Source organism: Pongo abelii, chromosome 5 (genome assembly GCF_028885655.2).
Source record: "Pongo abelii isolate AG06213 chromosome 5, NHGRI_mPonAbe1-v2.0_pri, whole genome shotgun sequence".
In the NCBI taxonomy this organism is placed as follows: Eukaryota; Metazoa; Chordata; class Mammalia; order Primates; family Hominidae; genus Pongo; species Pongo abelii.
This window is the reverse complement of record NC_071990.2, coordinates 137,903,333-137,926,792: the sequence shown is the minus strand read 5'-3', so window position 1 is coordinate 137,926,792 and position 23,460 is coordinate 137,903,333. Positions and strand designations below refer to the sequence as shown.

Here is a 23,460-nt window from a genome sequence, read left to right as displayed (position 1 = left end):
TCAGTACCAAAAAAAAAAAAGGGCACACCTGATCAACTGTCTATAAACTGTGCTTTATAGAAGCTATAACAGCAGTGGAAATTTTTTTTAAAGAAAAAAGGTTTAAAAGCAGACACTTAATATTAAGGAAATCTTTGGACTGTGCTTAATTTGAAAACAAAAAAAAAAAACAGTTGGTAATGTCAACTCTTACCAACTTTCAAACTTTAAAGTTTTCAAGTTAAAAAAAATCGGACACCATTCCACAAATGCTGGCAAAGTAAAATTTAAAATGAATAGCCAGTGAGATTGGTTATTTACTGTTGGATGTAGGTTGAAATTAACATTGAAATCATTAAAGATTGTTTTAATCCACGTATTTTAAAAAGCAAGGTAGAGAGAGGGAGAATAAAGGTCTGATTATTTTGTTCTTGGTGGTATGGCATGTTTGTACTATTTTGCAAACAGGAAGGACTTATTAATAACTTTCTGTGGGTTAAATCTCTGAGTCATGCTTTGATGCTTTTATAATAGGATTATGTCATGTGGCCTGCTTTTTCTGCATTATCCTTCAATTTTTCACAAAATCAGGCATAATTCTTCATATATGAGATTATTCTGTCGTTGGGCCCTTGTACTCTGAAAGCTTTATTTTTCTTCCTTAAAAGCTTTATACGTAGAAAAGTCTCTAACCACCCTATTCCATCTGATTCTATCCCCTCAAACTCTCTCTCTTGACTTCTGCATCTTTTTCACTATCTCTCTTCTAAGGTTTAATTTTGTGTTTTCCAAGGGTGGGGTGGGGAATCTCATTTGTTCTCACAGGTTCACTCTCCTTTTTAAATATGGATTCCACATTTCCAGCTACTCGTAAGGCAGTAGATGCCTGCCTGTTTCCCAAAACTCTACTTCTATACAACTAAATTGTTCATTTTCTTTCACTCCAAAACTGACTCATCCTGGTAATTTCTGTGTCCCAATTAATTGCACCAAATGTTTGGTTTTTTTTGGCCCCAAGACATTATTTATTTCAGTCATTTTTGATGCTTCTGCTAGAGACCCTAGGTTCTTTCTGACTAACAGCTTAGCTATTAGATCTTTTGCAGAATAAAACATTCTCTCTTCCTTGGCTGGCCCAATACTGTCCACTGACTGGTCTCCATCCTGGCGTATTGGGCCACTTGTAGCTACCCAGTGGTCAGTCTGGACTCAGCCTAGTTCCCTAACTGGAGCTTCAACTGTCTACTATCAACTAGCCCTGTAGGTAGGTAGAAGTTGACATACTCTAACCCTGAATCCATTTAGTCAGAAATCTAGCAGACTCTTATTTCAGGTAAGAGTCTATGCCATTGTATCGGCTGCCTCTGCCATTATCCTAGTTCAGGCTAATACATTTACTGCCCTGTTGTTCTTTATACTCCTAGCACTGTATCACAATTAGTGCCAGTCCTTCCATTTTAAAGGCTTCCTAGAAAATCTCCTTTTAGAAATTTATCATCCTTTCACTATATACTGTATCTTGCATAACTATCACATTTTAGTTCACATTCTTCTGCTGTTTTATACACTACTGAATTTTTATCTATTTAGATTTTCTATCTCTGGTTGTATGTATTTTAAGCTTCCAAAGAATATGACTTTGGTCTCTAATTCTTTGTATCCCAACACATGGCACAGTGCTAAGTGTAAAACACATAATAAGTATTTTCTGATTTTGCTTACTCTACAATTTTCAGTGAAATAATAGCAATAATGATAAACAGTATTTATTGAGCACTAACTATGGGCCAGGCAGTGTTCTAAACACTTCACTATGTTTAATCCCATTTAGTAACAAATTAGCACAGTGGTTGTACTTTTTATTGTGTGGGCCTGCCATAATTGGCAATGTAAGTTATTTAATAGAATGTCACTTACTTTATTTTTAAAATACATTGTGATGAGTTAGCCAAAGGAAGTAACTGAGAGGATCTCAGAAAAATGGAATCGTTAATACACCCTTTTGTTTTTCTGCCCTATTACCCTTTTGTTGTTGTTGTTGTTGTTTTGTTTGTTTTTGTTTTTGTTTTATACAGTCTTGCTTTGTCACTTAGGCAGGAGTGCAGTGGCATCATCTCAGCTCACTGCAACCTCCACCTTCCAGGTTCAAGCAATTCTCGTGCCTGAGCCTCCTGAGTAGCTGGGATTACAGGCATGTGCTACCACGCCCAGCTAATTTTTGTATTTTTAGTAGTGATGGGATTTTGCCACGTTGGTGAGGCTGGTCTGATTTTCCCGGCCTCAAGGGATTTGCCCGCCTTGACCTCCCAAAGTCCTGGTATTACACACGTGAGCCACCACACCCAGCCCCTATTAGCTTTTTAAGCATGATTTTAGTATGTACAGGATCACCACAGTCCATGTTAAAATTCTTCCGCTAGTGGTGATGCTGTTAAGTAGAGAGAGATCCTTGTGCTTTGTTTATGGGTGATAGAGTTTTCAGAAGTTTTAGGAGTTGGACAGGTATCCAGTTGTCATGGAGAGTTATTCTCCTTCCTCATAGAAGTATTCATAAGATGCATAGGTGCTATGTTGACTCCCATTTGACAGTGGTTAAAATGTAAGTGTTAGAGCAGATTCTGAGATCTGCCTTGAGAAAACTTTATAGCATTGATCAGTTACTATCCTTTGAGTCCATTAAGAGTAATTCTGTCTTTATGAACTTAGAATCGATCCTGGTTACCGATTTCTCTTCAGAAACCATTACTAGAACCACAGTATATAGAATTTATGCAACAATATAAATTTTTTATTCAGAGAGCTTAAAACAGAACTAACCCCCTCTCTTTTAAGCTATTTTGTGTGATTTTATGTATTCATTCAATAATATTTAAAGCGTAGATAGTATTGAGCCAGGGATGCTGGAGTATTGAAGTGAAAAGAATAAATTTCCTAACCTCCTGGAATTTATATTCCAAGAAGGGAGTAAGATAATAAAAAAATCAAACAAGATTACCTAGCATCTTAGCTGAAATTTCCCACACATCCCATAACCAGTCCATCGGGAAATACTCTTTGCTGTACCCTCAAAACATACCCAGAAAGTAACAACTTCTCACAACCACCACTGCTGCCACCTTGGCCCAAGACAGCTGGATCTTTCACCCAGATTCTGCAATAGGCTCCCAACTGGTGTCCTCATTTCCTCCTCCTCCCACAGAGTCTGTTAACACAGCAGCCAGAGTGACCCACTTGCAATATGGCCTGCCAGGCCTGCCTCTGCTCCAGACCTTCCAAGTCTTTACATTTCATGCAAAGTAGAAGTCAGAACCCTTACCATGGCTCAGCCTTGCTACCTGCTAACGTCCTCTCCTTTGCCCTCTCCTCCAGCCATGCTGGTTCCTTGCTGTTTCTTAAACACTACAGCCAAATGCACTCCACCTAGAGTATTTTTCCTGAGAAATCCACATAGTTCATTCCCTCTCCTCCTTCAGGTTTCGTTTAAATGCCACCTTCTCAGCGAGACCTTCTCCTACCATCTTACTCAAATTTTCAGCTCCATCAAACCAGACCTTCTTTATTTTTCTCCCTAGCTCTGTCAACATCTAAGCTTGTAGATATTTTACTTATTTGTTGATTATCTGTTGGCCCCCCACCCTGGAACATAAGCTCTGGAAGGGAAGGGATTTAGGTCTTTTGTTCATTTCTGTAGCTTAGTATCTAGAACAGCTTGGCACGTAATCAATGTCCAACAACTGTTTGTTTAATGTTAAGTGGAGATGAATGCAGGAGGTATTGCATATTAGTTAAAACGTTACCAAAGTATCATGTAATACCTGCCCTTATGATAGTTCAGTCAAACAGGTATTAAATTCTTATTAGTAATCATTTTCTCAGGTGAACAAGAACACAGAGATAATCTATTAGGATAGTCCTTAAATTTTCCTATGGATCTATCCTATTATCTATGGATAATCTATTAGGATATGCCTTAAATTTTCCTCTTCATATATTATAAAGCTAATAGTTCTACAATATGTCGACAAGAAAGTTCAAGAGAATATTTAAGGACTGTGTAGCACACAAACAGTACTCTACGCTTGGGCAGACACAGAGCTTCCCTTTTTCAAGATAATAACAAGTAAGTTTGGAGTATTGATTGTGTTTAAGTTTTGTTTAAGTGCCTTGGAACATATTAGGCACTCAGTAAACATGTAATTATTTAGTCTTTTTCTGAAACCAAAATTTTTATATGAATAGAGTCAAATTCCTAATTGGTACTTTTGGGGATTCTATAAAATCATGAAAGAGCATGTATGATGGACTGACATAGCTCTTGAAGAAAAATGTCAACTTACAAATCTATAATTTCATTCATATTGAGTTTTGTAGCTAAGTTCAAAGCTAAGATATATCATAATGCAATATTTTAGAAAGAATAACACAATATAAAAAGTTTCAACCTTTGAACAAACTTTGGTTAAATTATATGTGAGGGGCTTTTTTTTTTTCCTAGATAATTTCATTGGGCTTCCTTTGCCTTCTAATCATAGCTTTCTTGCTGTGCTTCTTTTTTTTTCTCTCTCATCTCAGTGTGTTGTCCACTCAGTGAGTGACGGCGGTACTAATAAGAGTGTGGTCAAGAGATAAATGGTCATTTCAACCTGGTTTAGAACGTTCATCCCAAAAATGCTGATAGCAAGTTAGTAATAATTAGTAAATAATAATGCTGTACTCCTAGTTAGAGTTGAGGGTGAAACTCCCCCTGATTTCATACTTCACGTTGTTTGATTCGGATGGCTGTTGGTTTTAACAAGAGACTTTCCTCTTTAGAGACTGTCCAGGAAAAAAAGGGGTCAGAGGAGGCTTTAGGGAAGTAATCTTTCTAATCCAAATGTCTAATGGATAAACTTCGGCCTATCTGTTACCAGTCTCAGCATCTGCATCTCCTAAAATTGTCACTTAGTGAATATAGTGTACAAAAGCTCGTGAGGCTGTCGGGCAGGTTATTAACAGCTGAGGGACCTAAATGCATCTTAGTGAGAGGAATATGGATGTTAGCACATACCAGAGCAGCTGTATCATGAGTCAGGCTCAGGACTGGAAAGAATAAATGCTGCTTGCTGCATGGATTAGGTAAGCAGAAGCTGAAGCCTGAACATAAAATGAGTCATTATGACAAAGCAGCCATTATTTTTTTCTCCCCAAATTACTTTGCCTTTAAGAGTGAAGATAAAAAGAACTTAAAACCTGAAAGGTAAGGGGTCTTGTAAACAGATGACGGTAGAGGCTAAGAGTGGCATTGGAAGATCAGGACCTTCACATTTGGATGCCCAGCTCTTTCTTGCTAGTGTAGAGAAGGAGCTGTGGTCTTTGGAAGGTGTTCCAATTCATGCCTTTTAGCATAATGGCTCATTGTTTGCTTCTAGAGTCAGACAATCCAGAGTTTGAATGCCAACTTCATCACTTATTTGTTGTGAGACATCGGGCAGGTTACTTCACTCCTCTGTATCTCAGACTTCTCATAATAAAATAAATTTAATGGCAGTGTCTGCCTCATAGAGTGGCTGCAAAGACAATGCCTATAAATCACTTGCGTCAGCATGAAGCAAGAGCTGACGACATCTCACCATGATGATGACGGTGATAAAGATGAGGATGGCAGGTCGTATGATTCCACAAATACTGACTTAGATTCCTGGAATTAGAGAAGCCTAAGGCATAGCAGAGAGAGGTGGGGGATGTCTGTGCCTCCTCATCCATTAGGGTGGGGCTAAGTAGGACAGCCCCAGGTGAAGAGAATGGCTACATTCTTTGAGGAGTGAAAGTACTTAGTGTTAAGACTGTAATAGAAAGATTCCAAGGACAACCATTGCCCTGTTTAGCAAAACTCCATTATTTTAGTGAAGGCTAACATTCCTTTAGGCCTAGCCCCAAGATAGTAAGTCCTTTCTTATGTGAAAAATCATTCAGCCTACATATAAGAAAAGCTCTTAATCTCCACCTGTGTAACTACTATTCTAGTACCTCAATCCCATTAGCCCACCACTGTGTGCAGGGACAGGGCGGAATGGGAAGGATCCTCCAAGGTCACACTTCTTCTCAGGCAGCTCTCCACTGAATGCTTTTAATGACAAGTTGAGAAGGCTTTGAGTTGTCACCAAAGCCCAGTGTGAATCACTATGCTTGGAGATCACTCTGTCCTTTAACTCTTTAGTTCATTTATTCAAGCATATTTTAACCATCTGCTAGACTAGACATTGTGGGTATAGGGAAGAATTCACAAACACATAAAAGCAGAGTAGCTACCGTCTGGAGTGTAAGTGCTATGAGGGAGTCTGAATCCAGCTAGCAGCTGGGGCTCCTGTGCTGTGGTCATCAGGAAAGGCTCCTCAGAGGAAGGAGCTTCTGAGCTAGGACTTGAAAGACAGAAGTTTGCCAGGTGGAAGGAGGTGTGTGTGAAGATGCATGATCCTATGGCCAATCCAAGGGGTTGGACGGGGAACAGTAGGAGAACTAACAGGTTTTCAAGCACGACAATGACTTCAGGTCTATTTCTTGAGGAAGATATCTCTGAGACTACTAATGTGTAGGATGGATTTGAAGTGGTTAAAGACTAGAAATGAGACATGAGAAAGGAATGAGAGTTTAAAGTAGTGGTAAAAAGATTGGAGAGGCTACAGCAGATTCAAGCGATCATTCTGTGTTTTTCTGTTTTTTTACATTAGAGACAGGGTTTTTTTTTTTTTAATTATACTTTAAGTTCTTGGGTACATGTGCACAACATTCAAGTTTGTTACATATGTATACATGTGCCATGTTGGTGTGCTGCACCCATTAACTCATCATTTACATTAGGTATATCTCCTAATGCTATCCCTCTCCCCTCCCCCGACCCCACGACAGGCCCAGGTGTGTGATGTTCCCTATCCTGTGTCCGAGTGTTCTCATTGTTCAATTCCCACCTATGAGTGAGAACATGCGGTGTTTGGTTTTCTGTCCTTGCGATAGTTTGCTCAGAATGATGGTTTCCAGCTTCATCCATGTCCCTACAAAGGACAAGAACTCATCCTTTTTTATGGCTGCATAGTATTCCATGGTGTATATGTGCCACATTTTCTTAATCCAATCTATCATTGATGGACATTTGGGTTGGTTCCAAGTCTTTGCTATTGTGAATAGTGCCTCAATAAACATGTCACCCAGGATGGAGTGCAGTGGTGCAATCATAGCTCACTGCATCCTCAAACTCTTGGGCTGAAGGGACCCTTCTGCCTTAGCCTCCCAAGTACCTGGGACTACAGGCATGTGCCAACAAGTCCAGATAATTTTTTTTTCTTTTTTATGGAGATAGGGATCTTGCTGTGTTGCCCATGCTAGTCTCAAACTCCTGAGCTCAAGCAGTCTTCCCACCTTGGCCTCCCAAAGTGTTAGGATTACAGGTGTGAGCCACTGCACCCAGCTGAGAGATCATTCTGATATAACAGTTGATGGGGCCAATTATATGGATGTGTTGAGTTAGAGTGCACCATCCATGAGGGAAACATTGTGGAAGACTTGAAGTGACTAACTTTATAGACCATTTGGTCCCAGGAATCTGCTATCAGAATACGGAAGACAAAGAAAGTTCCAGTTTGGAGCAGGGAAGAATGTGCAGATAATGAATAAGATTATATGATGGATCTGACTGAGAAATTCAGGTGGAAATTAAAAGCATGCAGAAGTGAATATAGAGGCAATATTGTAGAGTAACTGAGTACAAGCTTTCGAGTCAGAGCAGAATGAAAATCCCAGCTGTTTTCTTTTAGACCATGTGATGATCTTGGAAGCATCATTTCACTTCTTTGGGTCTCTTTCCTCATTTGATCTTCAGTTCTATTTTTTCTGGTAGCAATAGTCCCACAGTTATTACATTTTTGTTTTCATTTGCCTGATAGCCATTTGCTCATTATTTTAGTGTTATTTGACACTTTGTTTTAGTTTTATTTCTTTTAAACAACATAGCTGGGTGTTTTTGTTTTTAACCCATTCTAAAAGTCTTAATAGGCTTGATTTTAGTCCATCTGGCTTTTTTTTTTTAAATGTTGTTTCCCCCAACTGTTTGTTTTTTTTTTTTTTTTTTTTTTGAGACAGAGACTCGCCCTGTTGCCCAGGCTGGAGTGCAGTAGCGCAATCTTGGCTCACTGCAACCTCCGCCTCCCAGGTTCAAGTGATTCTCCTGCCTCAGCCTCCCTAGTAGTTGGGACTACAGGCGCCCACCACCACGCCTGGCTAATTTTTTGTATTTTTAGTAGAGACGGGGTTTCACTGTGTTAGCCAGGATGGTCTTGATCTCCTGACCTCGTGATCTGCCTGCCTCAGCTTCCCAAAGTGCTGGGATTACAGGCATGAGCCACCACACCCAGCCTATTTTCCCCCTTTTTTTAAAAAAGAAAAAAAAAACTTCTTTGTAGGAGGGGCAGGGCTGGTGGTGTAGAGGTAGGGGTTGGTTTGATATAAGTACCATTCATTCCATGGTTATCTTTAATAATTTGAAAGGTGTGTTAACTTTTCCATTCTATTAATGATTACATTTTCATTCCTGTTTCTTGACTATTAAATGAAACTAATTAGTATTTCCTACACAAATGCTCTAAGACCTACAAAATATTTTTACTTTTCCATCTTTAGATGTTCTTATTATTTTATTCTACAACTCCCTTCTAAAATTGATGAGCATAGGTTAAGCCATTAGATTCCTTTTTAAAAAGAATTATTATTCAGCACATATATTCAGTCAGCATATAATATGAAAATGACATGTATTTGAATATAAGTAATCACAACAATTATTGAGATAAAGCATAAAGGTTAAAATTTTAACACTCAAAATGAAAACAAAAGGAAACTGGACCAGGCACAGTGGCTCATGCCTATAATCCCAGCACTTTGGGAGGCCAAGGCAGGAGGATCGCTTGAGCCCAGGAGTTTGAGGCCAGCCTGGACAACACAGCAAGACTCTGTCTCTACAAGTAATAAAAAAAAAAAAAACGAGCCAGACATGGTGGCGTGTGCCTGTAGTCCCAGCTACTCAGGAGCTGAGGCCAGAGGATCACTTGAGACTGGGAGGTCGAGGCTGCAGTGAGCCATTATTATCCCATTGTACTTCAGCCTGAGTTACAGAGCAAGACCCTGTCTCACAAAAAAAGAAAAAAAAAGAAAAAGAAAAGGAATCTAATTGTAATCCCACACATGTCCTCAAAGGTAAAAACAAAAAAATCAAGTCATGGGAGTTAGTTGGAAGAGATCTTGGAGATCATTTTGTATACTCTTTCTAATGTAGAAGTGGGAGAGTTTGGCTAATTTTCCCAAGATCACACAGAATTAGTAGCAGACTCAAAACCCAAACTCAGATGTTCTCGTCACTTTTCACTTTCTGACTCTTCATTATATTACTGGCTATTCTGGTAGCCAGTGTTACCCATAATCCTTCTATATCTTAGTATGAAACTGAGACAACAAGTCTGAATATTTCAGAGGTTAAGTGATGATATTTCTCTGGTCTCTGAATGTCACCTTTTCTTTTCTCTCATACAGCAGTGAAATATATGCTCCCCTGATACAGAAGTAAGCCTGTTCAGAGGGACCAGGCTGGACTCTAGATTGTTGAATGTGATGACAGGGGCATGTGGAGTGTTACACACAACCCATGAGTGCACTGAGTTCACTGTTCTACCTGAGTTTCTTCCTGTTAGCTGCATGCTCTATGTATTAGTCCATTTTCCCACTGCTGGTAAAGACATACCCGAGACTGGGAAGAAAAAGAGGTTTAATTGGACTTAAAGTTCCACATGGCTGAGGAGGCCTCAGAATCATGGCAGGAGGTGAAAGGCACTTCTTACATGGTGCTGCAAGAGCAAATGAGGAAGATGAAAAAGTGGAAACTCCTGATAAAACCTTCAGATCTCGTGAGACTTATTCACTACCACAAAAACAATATGGGGGAAGCTACTCCCACAATTCAAATTGTGTCCCACGGGGTCCCTCCCACAACACGTGGGAATTATGGGAGTACAATTCAAGATGAGATTTGGGTGGGAACACAGAGCCAAACCATATCACTCTACGTGGCAATAGGACAGGAATTATTGATTATCGTAAAGGCTATCATTATCTGCATTTATTGAATCCCTGCAATGTATATGGCACTATGTTAAGTGCTTTATATGTTACTGTGAGCCACAAAGCAGCCCTGTCAGGAACTTGGGGGAACAAGGCCACAGAAGTCATTACTTGTTCAGTGGCACATAGCTTGTAAGTGGCAAGACTGGGGGTGGCCCAAGTTCCTATGAAGCCAGAAACTGTCCTCTATCCACCACAGTACCCTGCTTTTCATTTTTAATTCCTTTTCGTACAGCATCACTGTGTATTTCTGCATGGAGTCTAGATTGATAGTGGATTTCTCCTTTGTATGGTACTGATATATTGTTACAGCGTCATTAAAATATCTTGGTGTCAGCAGCTCAGGGATGGGACTGTCTCATTAGTGTCCAGTATTTCAGGGGCTACAGTGGATTTTCACTTCATTTTATAATGTGATCCCATAGGCCAGGGATAAATTGTGACTTCAGAAGGGTAAAGGTTAATATGAATCACAGTTCATTTTTTGGACATACTGTTCTTTTACAGAGCTGCCTCTTTATGAAATTAAGTGATTGTTAATGATTTAAATACTGAATGAGTTGTATTCATCTACTAGGGATGCCATAACAAAATACCATAGACTGGGTAGCTTAAACAACAGAAATTTATTTTCTCACAGCTCTGGAGGCTGCACAGTCCAAGATCAAGTTCAGCTTCTGGTGAGGGCTCTCTTCCTGGCTTACAGTGGGCCACTTTGTCCTCACATGGTATTTCCTCTGCATCTGTTAGGTTAGGGTGCCATCTTTATGACCTCATTTAGTCCGAATTACCTCCTAAAGGTCCTATTTTCAAATGTATTCACCTTGGGGGTTAGGGCTTCAGCATATGAACTTGGTGGGGGTGGGGGCGAGGTGGGCGGGGAACAATTCAGTCAATAACAGTTGCTGAATTTTTTCGTGTATTCAAAATTATCATTTCTTAATGAGAAAATACATAACCTCAACATTATCCATAGGGAATATTTTAACCTATTCTGAAATTCTTAACCGTAATAGGCTTGATTTTACACCTTCTAGCTTATTTTTTAAACTTTGTTTTTTTCCCTTTAAAAAAAAACTTTTTGTGGAAGGGCCAGGTATTAAAGTATTAAATCTCTTAGAATAAATTAACTTTTTATTTTTATTAAAATATTGAAATACTTTGTTATCCTTCCATTTAAAATATTGCATGACCTATATTTAGCAATAAGTCTGCACTCACCAGCATGCTCTGCAATTGGCAAGTGTTGTTTAATTTGCGTATTTGCTGTGTGACTGTTTAAAGAAGGCACTGCATTAGGATCTGCACTTCCTGGTAGAAAGTAGTAGTGGAATTCAATAAAAGTTGGATAGACAAAGAAATATTCTTCCTTTAAAAGATTATTTGGGGTAAAACTAATTATTGTCGCAATAATATCTAGCCCTACAGTGATTTATAGCACAACCTTAAGAACTACCTTTAATTTGCTAAACTGAAATTATAATGATGATGACGACAAAAACAACAATAGCTAATATTTACTGAATGTTTACTACATGCAGAAAAGTATTCTAACCATATTAAGTGTAATTATTTTGTTAATCCTTATGATAAATTTATGAGAAAGATCTTCTTTTTACCCACACCTTGACCTGACAAAACTGAGGAATAGGGAGGTTAAGCAATTTACCCAGGACCAAACAGTTATGGGTGAATGAATCAGGAAGTAGTTCCCAATGAATTATAAAATAATTATTAAGACCCTTGGATATGTTCAAGTTCTGAAAGGCACTATGGAGAGCACACACAAAAAGATTCTAGCCAGAGCAAGTAGGCAAGAGAAAGAAATAAAGACCATCTAAATTGGAAAGGAGGAAGTAAAATTGTCCTTGTTTGCAGACAACATGGTCTTATATATAAAAACCCCTAAAAGCTTCACCAAAAATCTCTAAGTATGGATAAATTAATTCAGTAAAATTCCAAGGTACAAAATTAACATGAAAAATCAGTAGTGTTTCTATAACTCAGTGACAAACCAGTGGAAAAAGAAATCAAGAAGGCAATCCCATTTACAGTAGCTATAAAAATAAATTAAAATACTTAGGAATAAATGTAACCAAGGAGGTAAAAGTTTGCTACAAGGAAAACTAAAAACACTGATAAAAAAAATTGAAAAGGTCACAAAAAAGTGCAAGACACCTCATGTTCATGAATTGGAACAATTAATATTGTGAAAATGACCATACTCAAAGTGATCTACAGATTCAATGCAATTCCTACCAAAATACCAATGACATTCTTCACAAAAACAGAAAAAAAAAAAAAATCTTTATATGGAACCACAGAAGACCCCAAATAGTCAAAGCAATCCTGAGCAAAAAGAGCAAAGCTGGAGGCATTGTACGACCTGACTTCAAAATATTAAGCTCTGGTTACACAACTATAGTAACCAAAACAGCATGGTACTGCCATAAAAACAGACACATAGACCAATGGAACAGAATAGAGAACTCAGAAATAAATGCATGTATTTACAGCCAACTGATTTTCAACAAAGGTACCAAGAACATTCAGTGGGGAAAGGACAGTCTCTTCAATAAATGGTGCTGGGAAAACTGCATAATCCATATGCAGAAAAATGATACTAGACCCCTATCTCTCACCATATGCAAAAATCAACTCAAAATGGATTAAAGACTACAATATAACCTGAAACTATGAAACTACTAGAAGAAAGCATTGGGGAAATGCTTCAGGACATTGGTCTGAACAAAGAGTTTTGGGGTAAGACCTCAAAAGGAAAGACAGCGAAAGCAAAAATAGACAAATAGGATTACATGAAGCCAAAAACCTTCTGCACAGCAAAAGAAACAACAGAAGAGACAGTGAATAGAATGGGAGAAACTATATGCAAACTATTTATTCGACAAAGCATTAACAACCAGAATATGTAAGGAACTCAATAGTGCAAAAAAAAAAAAAAATCCAAATTAAAAATGGGCAAATGATCTGAATAGCATTTATCAAAAGAAGACATAGAAATAACCAACAGGCATCTGCAAAAATGCTCAACATCACTAATTATCAGGGATGTGCAAATCAAAATCACAATTAGACATAGCACCCCAGTTAGAGTGGCTATTATCAAAAAGACAAAAAATAACAGGTACTGATGAAGATGCAGAGAAAGGGGAACACCAGTACGCTGCTATAGGAATGTAAATTAGTGTAGCCGCTATGGAAGACAGTATGGAAGCTCCTCAAAAAACTAAAAATAGAACTGCAGGATGACCCAGCAATCCCACTACTGGATATATAGCCCAAAGAAAGGAAATCAGAATATCTAACAGACTATTCACGATAGCCAAGATATAGAAGTAACCTAAGTGTCCATCAGTGGATGAATGGATAAGGAAAATGTGATATATATAGATATATATATATATATATATACACACACACACACACACACACACACACACAATGGAATATTACTCAACCATAAAAAAGAATGAAACACTGTCATCTACAACAACATGGATAAAACTGCAGGTCACTGTCTTAGAAGTAAGACAGGCACAGAAAGACAAATATTGCATGTTCTCACTCATATGTGGGAACTAAAGAAAAGTGATCTCATGAAGGTAGTGAGTCAAGTGGTGCTTGCCAGGGGCTGAGAACAGAAAGGTGGAGGGTTAAAGAGGTTTGTTAATGGTTTCAAAATACGGCTAGATAGAAGGAATAAATTCTAGTATTCAATAGCACAATAGGATGACTGTTAACAATAATTTATTATATATATATCTATAAGAGAAGATTTGAAATGTTCCCAACACAAAGAAATAATAAATGTCTGAGGTGATAGTTATCCTAGATACCCTGATTTGATTACTACATACTGTATGCATGTATCAAAATATCATATGTACCCTGTAAATAGTACAGTTATTCTACATCAATAAAAAACGTAAAAAATAAAATTAAACCTATCAATAGGTAACTGGTTATAAAAAATAATGTGCATAGACAATGAAATACCATACAGCCACTAAAAAGCTTTAAAAAGAGGCTCAATAAAAATCAGTCACCTGCAGGTGGAAAGGTTTTCTTTAAAAAAATTTCCTTTCCGGACGGGCACAGTGGCTCACGCCTGTAATCCTAGCACTTTGGGGGGCTGAGGTGGGCGGATCACAAGGTCAGGAGATCGAGACCATCTTGGCTAACATGGTGAAACCCCGTCTCTATTAAAAATACCAAAAATTAGCCGGGTGTGGTGGCACGCACCTGTAGTCCCAGCCACTCAGGAGGCTGAGGCAGGAGAATCGCTTGAACCTGGAAGGTGGAGGTTGCAGTGAGCCAAGATTGCACTGCTGGACTCCAGCCTGGGCAACAGAGTGAGACTCTGTCTCAAAAAAAAAAAAAAATTACCTTTGCTGGAGAGATATCAGAACATAAGAAATGCTAGGCCAGGCGTTGGGGCTCAGGCCTGTAATCCCAGCACTCAGGGGGCTGAGACAGGAGCATCTCTTGAAGCTAGGAGTTTGAGACCAGCCTGGTCAATGTAGTGAGACCTTATCTCTACAAAAAAAAAAAAAAAATTGCTGAATGTGGTAGCATGTACCTGTAGTCCCTGTTAGGAGGCTGAGGCAGGAGAATTGCTTGAGCTCAGGAGTTTGAAGTTGCAATGAGCTGTGATGACACCACTGCACTCCAGCCCAGGTGACAGAGCAAGACCCTGGCTCTAAAATAAATAGATAGATACATAGATAGAAAAAAAGAAATGCTAAAGTTTGTGGTAGATGTCACAAGATCAGCAGTGAGCTCTGGAAGAGATGACACTTCTGCAGAAGACCTTAGAGTATACAGTGTTTCTCCAAATGCCATCCATGGGTCACTTGTCTCAACTACCTGTGAGGTTTATCCAAAATCAAATTACCGGGCCTCATCCTAGAATTAGCACCTCTAAATATGAGAGGTGGAGCTCTGGAATCTGCGTTTGAACTAGACATTTTCCCCTTCCCCCCACACAGTTCCAACAGTAATTCTGACATATTACAATTATGAGTATGCCTTCTCAAAAGATGGATCTGCTTGGATAAAAAATGATGACAGCTTTCCCAACAGGACAATAACAGAGGCAAAGATCTGGGAGAAGCATGGTTTGATGGGAGGTGCATTAAGGAGATGGGATCTAATTAGAATGCAGAGGCTATTTTGGAGAACAGTGGAGAGGAAGGCCAAATAAGGATATTCAAGCCAAAATAGGACTGTAGAAATCAGAGGAGTTTAAATTTAGTGAAGAAATAGAGCCACATATTAATAAGCCAGAAAGCCTGATGAAAACATTATTTAAGAAAGATTGATTTGTGAATTAACTCTTATTTTACAAATTTATCTTACCAGCTTTTAAATATATTCTTAATATTTTATAAACATCTTTATTTCTTATTTTCTCTTGTTGGCTTCTGGATCTCTTATAGGAGAGGAAAATATTATGTTCATAAATGTCCTCAAAGAATTTGAAATTTTCCTCAAAATGGGATATAAAACTCAAAGACTATGTAGTTTGAAGGCTAAAAGTTAAAAAGTAGATTTATCTATCATACTCCATATCTCAAGGTACACATCTGATTCTTCTGCCTATGACCATCATACACTGTTGGTGGGTATATAAATTGATAAGACCTCCACAGAGGACAGTATGACAATATCTATCAAAATTATAAATGTATGTTCCCTTTGATTCAGCTATTCTACATGGACATGCTCACACATCTACATAGAGATTTATGACAGCACATTGTTACTGCTCAGGGTCTGAATTCTTAAAATACTGGAAATAACTTAGATAACCTATCACTCAGTAGGTAACTGGTTATATAAAATAAGGTATAGTATATAGACAATAAAATACTATATAGCCATTAAAAAGATTGTTAGATTCATGTTTCATGTGTTGATATAGAAAAGTCTCTAAGATACATTTTAAGTAAAAAAAAAAAAAAAAAAAAAAAAAAAGCAAGATGCAGGCTGGGTGCAGTGGCTCCTGCCTGTAATCCCAGAACTTTGAGAGGCCGAGACGGGTGGATCCCTTGAGCTGAGGAGGTCAAGACCAGCCTGGGCAATATGGCAAAACCCCATCTCTACTAAAAATACAAAAAATTAGCTGGGCATAGTGGTGCACGCCTGTAGTCCCAGCTACCCAGGTGGCTGAGATGGGAGGATCACCTGAGCCTGGGAGGTCAAAGCTGCAGTGAGCCATGATTGTGCCACTACACTCCAGCCTGGGCAACAGAGTGAGACCCTGCCTCAAAAAGAGCAAGATGCAGAGCAGTAAGTGTACTTTGGTACAAGGTGCATGGTGTACATTGTCAAAAAGTTGGAGGTGGAATATAACAGAATCTCAGGTTAGAGGAAGACAGTTGTTTTACCGTTTATTATTTTGTGTTGTTTAAGTTTTGACAAAAGCTATCACTGTCAAAATTTATCCACCTTTTTAAGTGATTTAAAATGTTTAATGTCATTAAAAGCCTTCCAGTAAGGTATTCCCATGTAGAAAATCCAAAAGGTATTATGTGCACGAGTGTGCGTGAGCAAAGTAAGTGCATCTTAAGAAAGTATCAGAATTATGTTCTACTTCTCTTAACTTTTAAAGCGTGTTCTCACAGTGGTATTTATTTTTTCAGTCATTCAGTAAATACTTATTGTGTATACTATATGCTTTTTATTGAAGTGAATTTTTAACTTGAGCTTGAGAATTTCCTTAGAACAATGAGCTTTGAAAATTGGTAGGAACCTTGAAGACCAGTGTCCTCATTTTAAGCAAAAGAAAGCTAAAATCCAAATGGACATGTCTGAGATCTCAGCACCAGTTAGTAGCCTAGCTCCTGGGAGAACCAGTCCCAGTTCACTCCACAAACCACCCTGAATGATGCCAGGAGAACAAACTCACCTTGAATTTGTCCTTTTCCTTTTCTTCACCTAAAATAAAGTCAGTTCCGATCACTTTCAGTAGATTTAGTCCTCAAATGACTAACTTTGGAAAGATTTAATGGTATCAGAAATGCATTCTTTAATATTAAACATTTAGAGGAAACCAAAATATTTCTAAATTTATGTTTTTTCTTTTATTTGTTGTTGTTTTTTTTTTTTTTTTTTTTTTTTTTTGAGACAGAGTCTCACTCTGTCGTCCAAGGCTGGAGTGCAGTGGCACAATCTTGGCTTGCTACACCATCCGCCTCCCAGGTTCAAGTGATTCTTGCACCTCAACCTCCCGAGGAGCTGGGACTACAGGCACGAGCCACCACACCCTCCTAATTTTTATATTTTTAGTAGAGATGGTGTTTCACTATGTTGGCTGGACTGGTCTCGAACTCCTGACTGCCAGTGATCTGCCCCCCTCAGCCTCCCAAAGTGCTGGGATTACAGGCATGAGCCACTGCACCTGGCCTGTTTTTTCTTTTAAAAAGTAACATTTTAATTTGTATGCCATGTAGTGTCCTCAAGATTTACACTTTGAATGTTGTTTGAATTTTTTCCTTTTACCTACAGTATTAATAACTCATAGATATTTCTAGTTATTACCGCTGAAGGAAGCAGCATATTGAAATAGCTTTGAGGGGGCATATCTTTTCCTAAAATGAGGAAAGAACCTGTATTATATAAAGAAGAAAAAATGCATCCTATTGTTAAACGATAATTTTGGATTGTATTTTTCATCCAGCTTTTGATATCGTTAAGTCTTATCTAACTAAATTGTGAGCTCCTCAGACACAAGGCCACCTGCTTGTTCGGTCCTTCCCATCCCTGAGCTGACTCAATGTGATAGACCTGTAAGGCACTTCAGACATCTTTCATCAACTAATTATTTTCTCCCAAATCCTTTTAATACTCAGAACCAATGCCATGTTGGAAAAAATGTAGTCATAGACTGGAGGATATCACATTGTTTTATAATAAAAAAGAGAGACAGATGGTACTATTGATTTTCAGGATTGAGACTAGAGCACGTGGTTAATGCCTTATTCTACATACAAACTAGAGGGCTGCTTGCGTTCCCAAAGAGTGGAATTCAGTACATCTTCAACCTCATTGTTAACATATTAAATTATGCTAAAAATTAACAGTAATACATTTTTTCTTGGAAATTTGAGGGAAGCAAAGGCCATGCTTGGTTAATACAAAACCAAAGAACCCATATTTGTTCATTGTAGACCACTTAATACAGCCCTAACTATTCAAGTTTGCAACCTGCCTATATTTGATTTCCCTCTTTTTTTTTTTTTTTTTTTACCCTCCCCAAAGCTGCAAGAGAAATAGTGTGGTTAGAAAGAGAAGAGCGAGCCAGGCAGCACTACGAGAAGCACCTGGAAGAGCGGAAGAAGAGGTTGGAGGAGCAGAGGCAGAAGGGGGAGCGGAGGAGGGCTGCCGTGGAGGAGAAGCGGAGGCAGAGACTTGAGGAGGACAAAGTGAGCCGCCCCCCGGGAAGAATATGAGTGGCTCCTCTAGTTCAGACATGCAGCAAACTTTCTGTGAAACTTTGCAGTCAGGTGCAGGGTGCAAAGCAAAATGGTTTCAGAGTGATCAGCTTTACAGATGGCTACAGTTTCTAGGGAGTTCAGGGTATGAGAGGTAGCAAATGGGCTGATGATTATTATTGCCACAGAAAGTTTAAAAGCCCATTTCTCTGGTCCAAACATATAACTTATTGAAGTGCAATTCATCTGTACTGAGTATTAAGACCACTCCAAGTAATTGAGTTTCTGTAGTCTTTACCATTTGCAAACATTTACACATTGATTATCTCATTTAACGCTTACTCAATCCTTTAGCATGCATTATATGTCAGTCTGTATAAAAATAGAAATTTAGACTCAGAGTGGGTAAATTACACAAGGTCATACAACTCAATAAGTCATGGGGTCAGGGTTACCCATGTTCTCAGATTCTGAACTGTTTTTTAAATATGGTATCGTATGTGTTAAGCATCAGTTGAAGCTAAGATCTGCACTACCATGCTTATGTGTGTTCATGAAAGCATCACACACACCCTAGTAGTAAGGGTCGTTTATTTGAATGCCTGTTGTTCACCAAGGGCTTTATGAACTGGGACCTAATGACTAAAGTGACCCTCCCAGATTGACACTAATCTCACCTTATGGTATAGAAGTTCAGCTAGAGATCAAGAATAGTAGAGTGGGAATTGAAGTAGTACTCTTCACTCCATTCTGCCTTAAATTGAAGAAGCTGCAAACAACCAGCTGGAATCTAATCCTCAGCTCTTCTATTCCATTTAAGGAACGCCACGAAGCTGTTGTACGGCGCACAATGGAAAGGAGCCAGAAGCCAAAACAGAAGCATAACCGTTGGTCGTGGGGAGGCTCTCTCCATGGGAGCCCTAGCATCCACAGTGCAGGTAAACAGTGACCACTTTCAAAATTAGTTTCTATTTTCCTGAAAGTAAGAGTGTGTTTCCGTCTTTCTTCTAAATCTATGTTTGCGAAACAAAAATCCTGCAGAAATAATTAAACAACAATTAAATTAATCTTTCACTATTTGAGGATAAGAGGGTGATGGAGATAAGAAGTAAAGGTCTCTTTCCCTTAACACAGGCTAATTTTCTCATGTTACAAAATTCCTTAAAGGGAGAAATCTATGTAGTGTTTCTAAATAAACATGCTAGCTTCAACACTACATTATTTTAGTCTTCTATTTGCATTAGGGTTTCAGGATTATGGAATAAGTTAACTAGTTTTATCTTTTTCTCTGGAAGGATTATAGTTATATTGACTGACCAGAATCAATACTATGAGCTTATGTATTCTGACCCTAAAGTATATGCAACACTAATGCTCTGTAAGAAAATGTATAGGTTTATTGAGCTAAAAATAGTAAATGGCTAAGCTATTTCCTCCATTCTGAATGGACATAAAATCATATTGAAATTTGGATTTACCGAAAGGCTTTATTTTTGTACTGTAAATTCAATACCCCTGGAATTTTACATAGTGCGTCTGTTATTTTTTTTATTTGTGTGAATCTGATAACCTTTTTTTTTAAATTTACTTTGAAAAATCATTGTTTTACATTCTGTCTCCAGGTGGTTTTGTTGAATCATCATTCTCCTCTCTCGATTTAGCAGGCCTGGACCACCACTTCATAACTTTTGGTGGTACTAGAAAAGCTGGTACAGACATCCCTGTGATTGCCAATTGCCTGACCTGTAGCTAGCACCTCAGACCTAGGGCTGATGCATCAATAGCTGAAGCATCACCACCTTAGTCATCACGCATGCTTAATACCCTAGCGCATAGACGTAGATCTGGGATTGGAACAGTGTTTCTTAAGTGTGATAATATGACTCAGGTGACTTAAAGGTGTTGCACTAAAGTAATTACATGTGGAATGTTTGCTTTCCCTTTAAACAATCATTTTGGTTTTCTATTTATGTTTTTCATTTCTTTTTTAAATATCAGGATTAAACCTTTAAAAAATGTTTTTTAGCTAAAAAAAATTACCTGGGATCAAAGTACATCCAGTTTAGCTTTTTTCCCCATCAATCATTACTGCTGTTGACACTTTTAGTTTTAAGCTAAATAACTGTGGACCTCTTTTTGTTTGCTTATTCTGTTCTCTTTCATTGTTAACATTCTATAGATATTTTATAACTGCTTTATTTAAAAAAAAAAATCTAGGATCAGGTGCAGTACCTCACGCCTGTAATCCTAGTGCTTTGGGAGGCCAAGGCAGGAGGATCCCTTGAGGCCAGGAGTTCAAGACCACCCTGGGCAACATAGACCCCATCTCTACAAAAAATTCTTTTAAAAAATTAGACAGGCATGGTGGCATGTTCCTGTAATCCCACCTACCTAGGAGGCTGAGGCAGGAGGATCACTTGAGGCCAGGAATTTGAGGATACAGTGAGCTAAGAGTATGCCTTTGCACTCCAGCCTAGAGGACAGAGTGAGAACCTGATTCAAAAATGTAATTTAAAAAATTAAAATTTTTTTTAAGTCTAAAGAATATCACCACAACTTACTTTCTTATGACAGTGAACCAAATATGAAAGCACTTCTGTTTTCTTGGTTATTCATGACCCAGCAGTAGTTGGTGGGATACATATTAAATCTGTTATACGATCATTTACATATGAGATTTTGTTGATGGGATTTTTTTATATGCCTTTCATACAGTAAACCTAGCAGGGTATATATTTTTATAATCATATTTTTGTTTTACCTGACTTCCTGCTTTACATGTATATGGCAGATATATACTGTTAAATCATCAGACATTTTTGAGGAGATGTTAAGCTGCTTAGCTTAATTTTTTGCCTCCACACTCAAAGCTTAATATATGACATTTATTTCTGCCACTGAGAACAAGAGAAACCAGTGTTGCATTCGCAAGCTGTTGGGTAAAATTCATTTTAATACAGGTTGTGAATTATAATAAATTGTTCCTATCCTGGAACAGAGAAGTTTGCCAGAAAATCAGTGGGATTTGCCAAGTTCTCAAAGACCAGAAAATGATCTGCTATGATCTTGAGAACAGCAACCAGGTCTTATTCATTTTGAATACCCTTTACTTCACCATACCTGATGTGTGATGGGTACTCTACCATGGTTTGCTGACCAACAAACACGTCATAGAAACTGTCTACATTAAAATTCCTGTCTTGGCCAGCTGCTGGCCATCGACTAGCACTGGTCTGTAAAACTTGATACGATCAGCAGGGCACAGTGGCTCACACCTGTAATCCCAGCACTTTGGGAGGCTGAGGCGGGTGGATTACCTGAGGTCAGGAGTTCGAGACAAGCCTGGTCAACATGGTGAAATCCTATCTCTACTAAAAATACAAAAATTAGCCGGCCATGGTGGCACACTCCTGTAATCTCAGCTATTCAGGAGGCTGAGTCAGGAGAATTGCTTGAGCCCAGGAGACGGAGGTTGCAGTGAGCTGGGATTGTGCCACTGCACTCCAGCCTGACTGACAGAATGAGACTCTGTCTCAAAAACAAAACAAAAACTTGATACATTCAAAACTTATTCTTTTGTGTGTTTGTTTTGTTCGGTGAGAAAAAGAAATGAATAAAAACTGTCTTATATATTAAATAATAAACAAATTCATGGTGTGCCTCCATAATTTTAACAATTTATGGCAGATTTAGATGCTTTACTACTAATGATACTTTTTAGGATGGGAGGATCCACTGTAGCTCATTTTTTCCACTTACTCTGAAGCAGAATTAAATGTTTTTAATAACCTGTTGAGAATCTGCCTGAGGATAGGCCTGCATGTGGACACAATTTTCCCCCAACTAAAGCATAACATATAAAGCAATATCAGAAAATGTACTGCTATAAAATCACCTGGAAATGACTTTCGTATTCCTCTTCCTACCCTGTACCTCACATGTCATCACTAGGATGTTCCTTTTGATGTTTGACCCTAAATCCTTTCTTTATGTTTGGATTGCCCTGAGAGTCCATCAGCTAAATGTAAATGTGAGGCACAGAAGTGGTTTTTTTTTTTAATAATAAAATTGCTTCAACCATTAAAATGAATCCCAGCTGAAGATAGAAATGTCTGATATTAATCAAAGACTTGCTTATTACCAGTGTACTATAAATGGTAGTCAAAAATACACGGGGAAAAGTTTGCAGCAATTTTTTCTTACTGCCAAGGTTAGTTAGACCAACGGGTACTGAGTTTTGGAAGCATCTCCCACAAGGAATATTTTTGTTTTAGTTTTAGAAGCAGGTAACAACAGAAAAATGAAACAAAATACAGCAAAAACCCCTTTCACTTTGGCTACTGTAGATCAGAACATCCACCTGCCTCCTGGATAAATAAGGAATAAGACTTTTTAGACTTTCATTACATGCAGTGTTATTTGAGGAACACCATTTATCCTAATGAGCATGATTATAACCTGGGTCCACTATACCAACAGCAGGCTGCTAATTCTTGCCTTTTATATGCTTATTTCTGATTTGAACTTAAGAATTCTAAAATTATGCCAGGTACAGTGGCTCATGCCTGTAATCCCAGCACTTTGAGAAGTCAAGGTGGAGGATCACTTGAGGCCAGGAATTTGAGACCAGCCTGGGCAACATAATGAGAACCCCATCTCTACAAAAAAATTAAAATATTAGCTGGGAGTAGTGATGCCTGCCTAGAGTCTTAGCTACTTGGGAGGCTGAGGTGGGAGGATCACTTGAGCCCAGGAGATCGAGGTTGCAGTGAGCTATGATCATGCCAGCCTGGCCAACAGAGCAATACCCTGTCTCCCAAAAAAAAAAAAAAAAAAAAAAAAAAAGGATGAACAATACTATTGTTCATGAATGTGTGTGCTAATT

General features: G+C 38.3%; 1 protein-coding gene across 6 annotated transcripts in view; it reads left to right on the top strand.

Moving 5' to 3' along the window:
- Positions 1-23,460, top strand: part of MAP7 (microtubule associated protein 7) — a 204,769-nt gene that overhangs the window by 139,792 nt on the left and 41,517 nt on the right. For all 6 annotated transcript variants that reach the window (XM_024247933.3, XM_054556903.2, NM_001133034.1 and 3 more), the window contains 2 exon segments: positions 18,403-18,566; positions 19,396-19,513. In XM_024247933.3, the coding sequence (XP_024103701.2) occupies positions 18,403-18,566; positions 19,396-19,513 (282 nt within the window).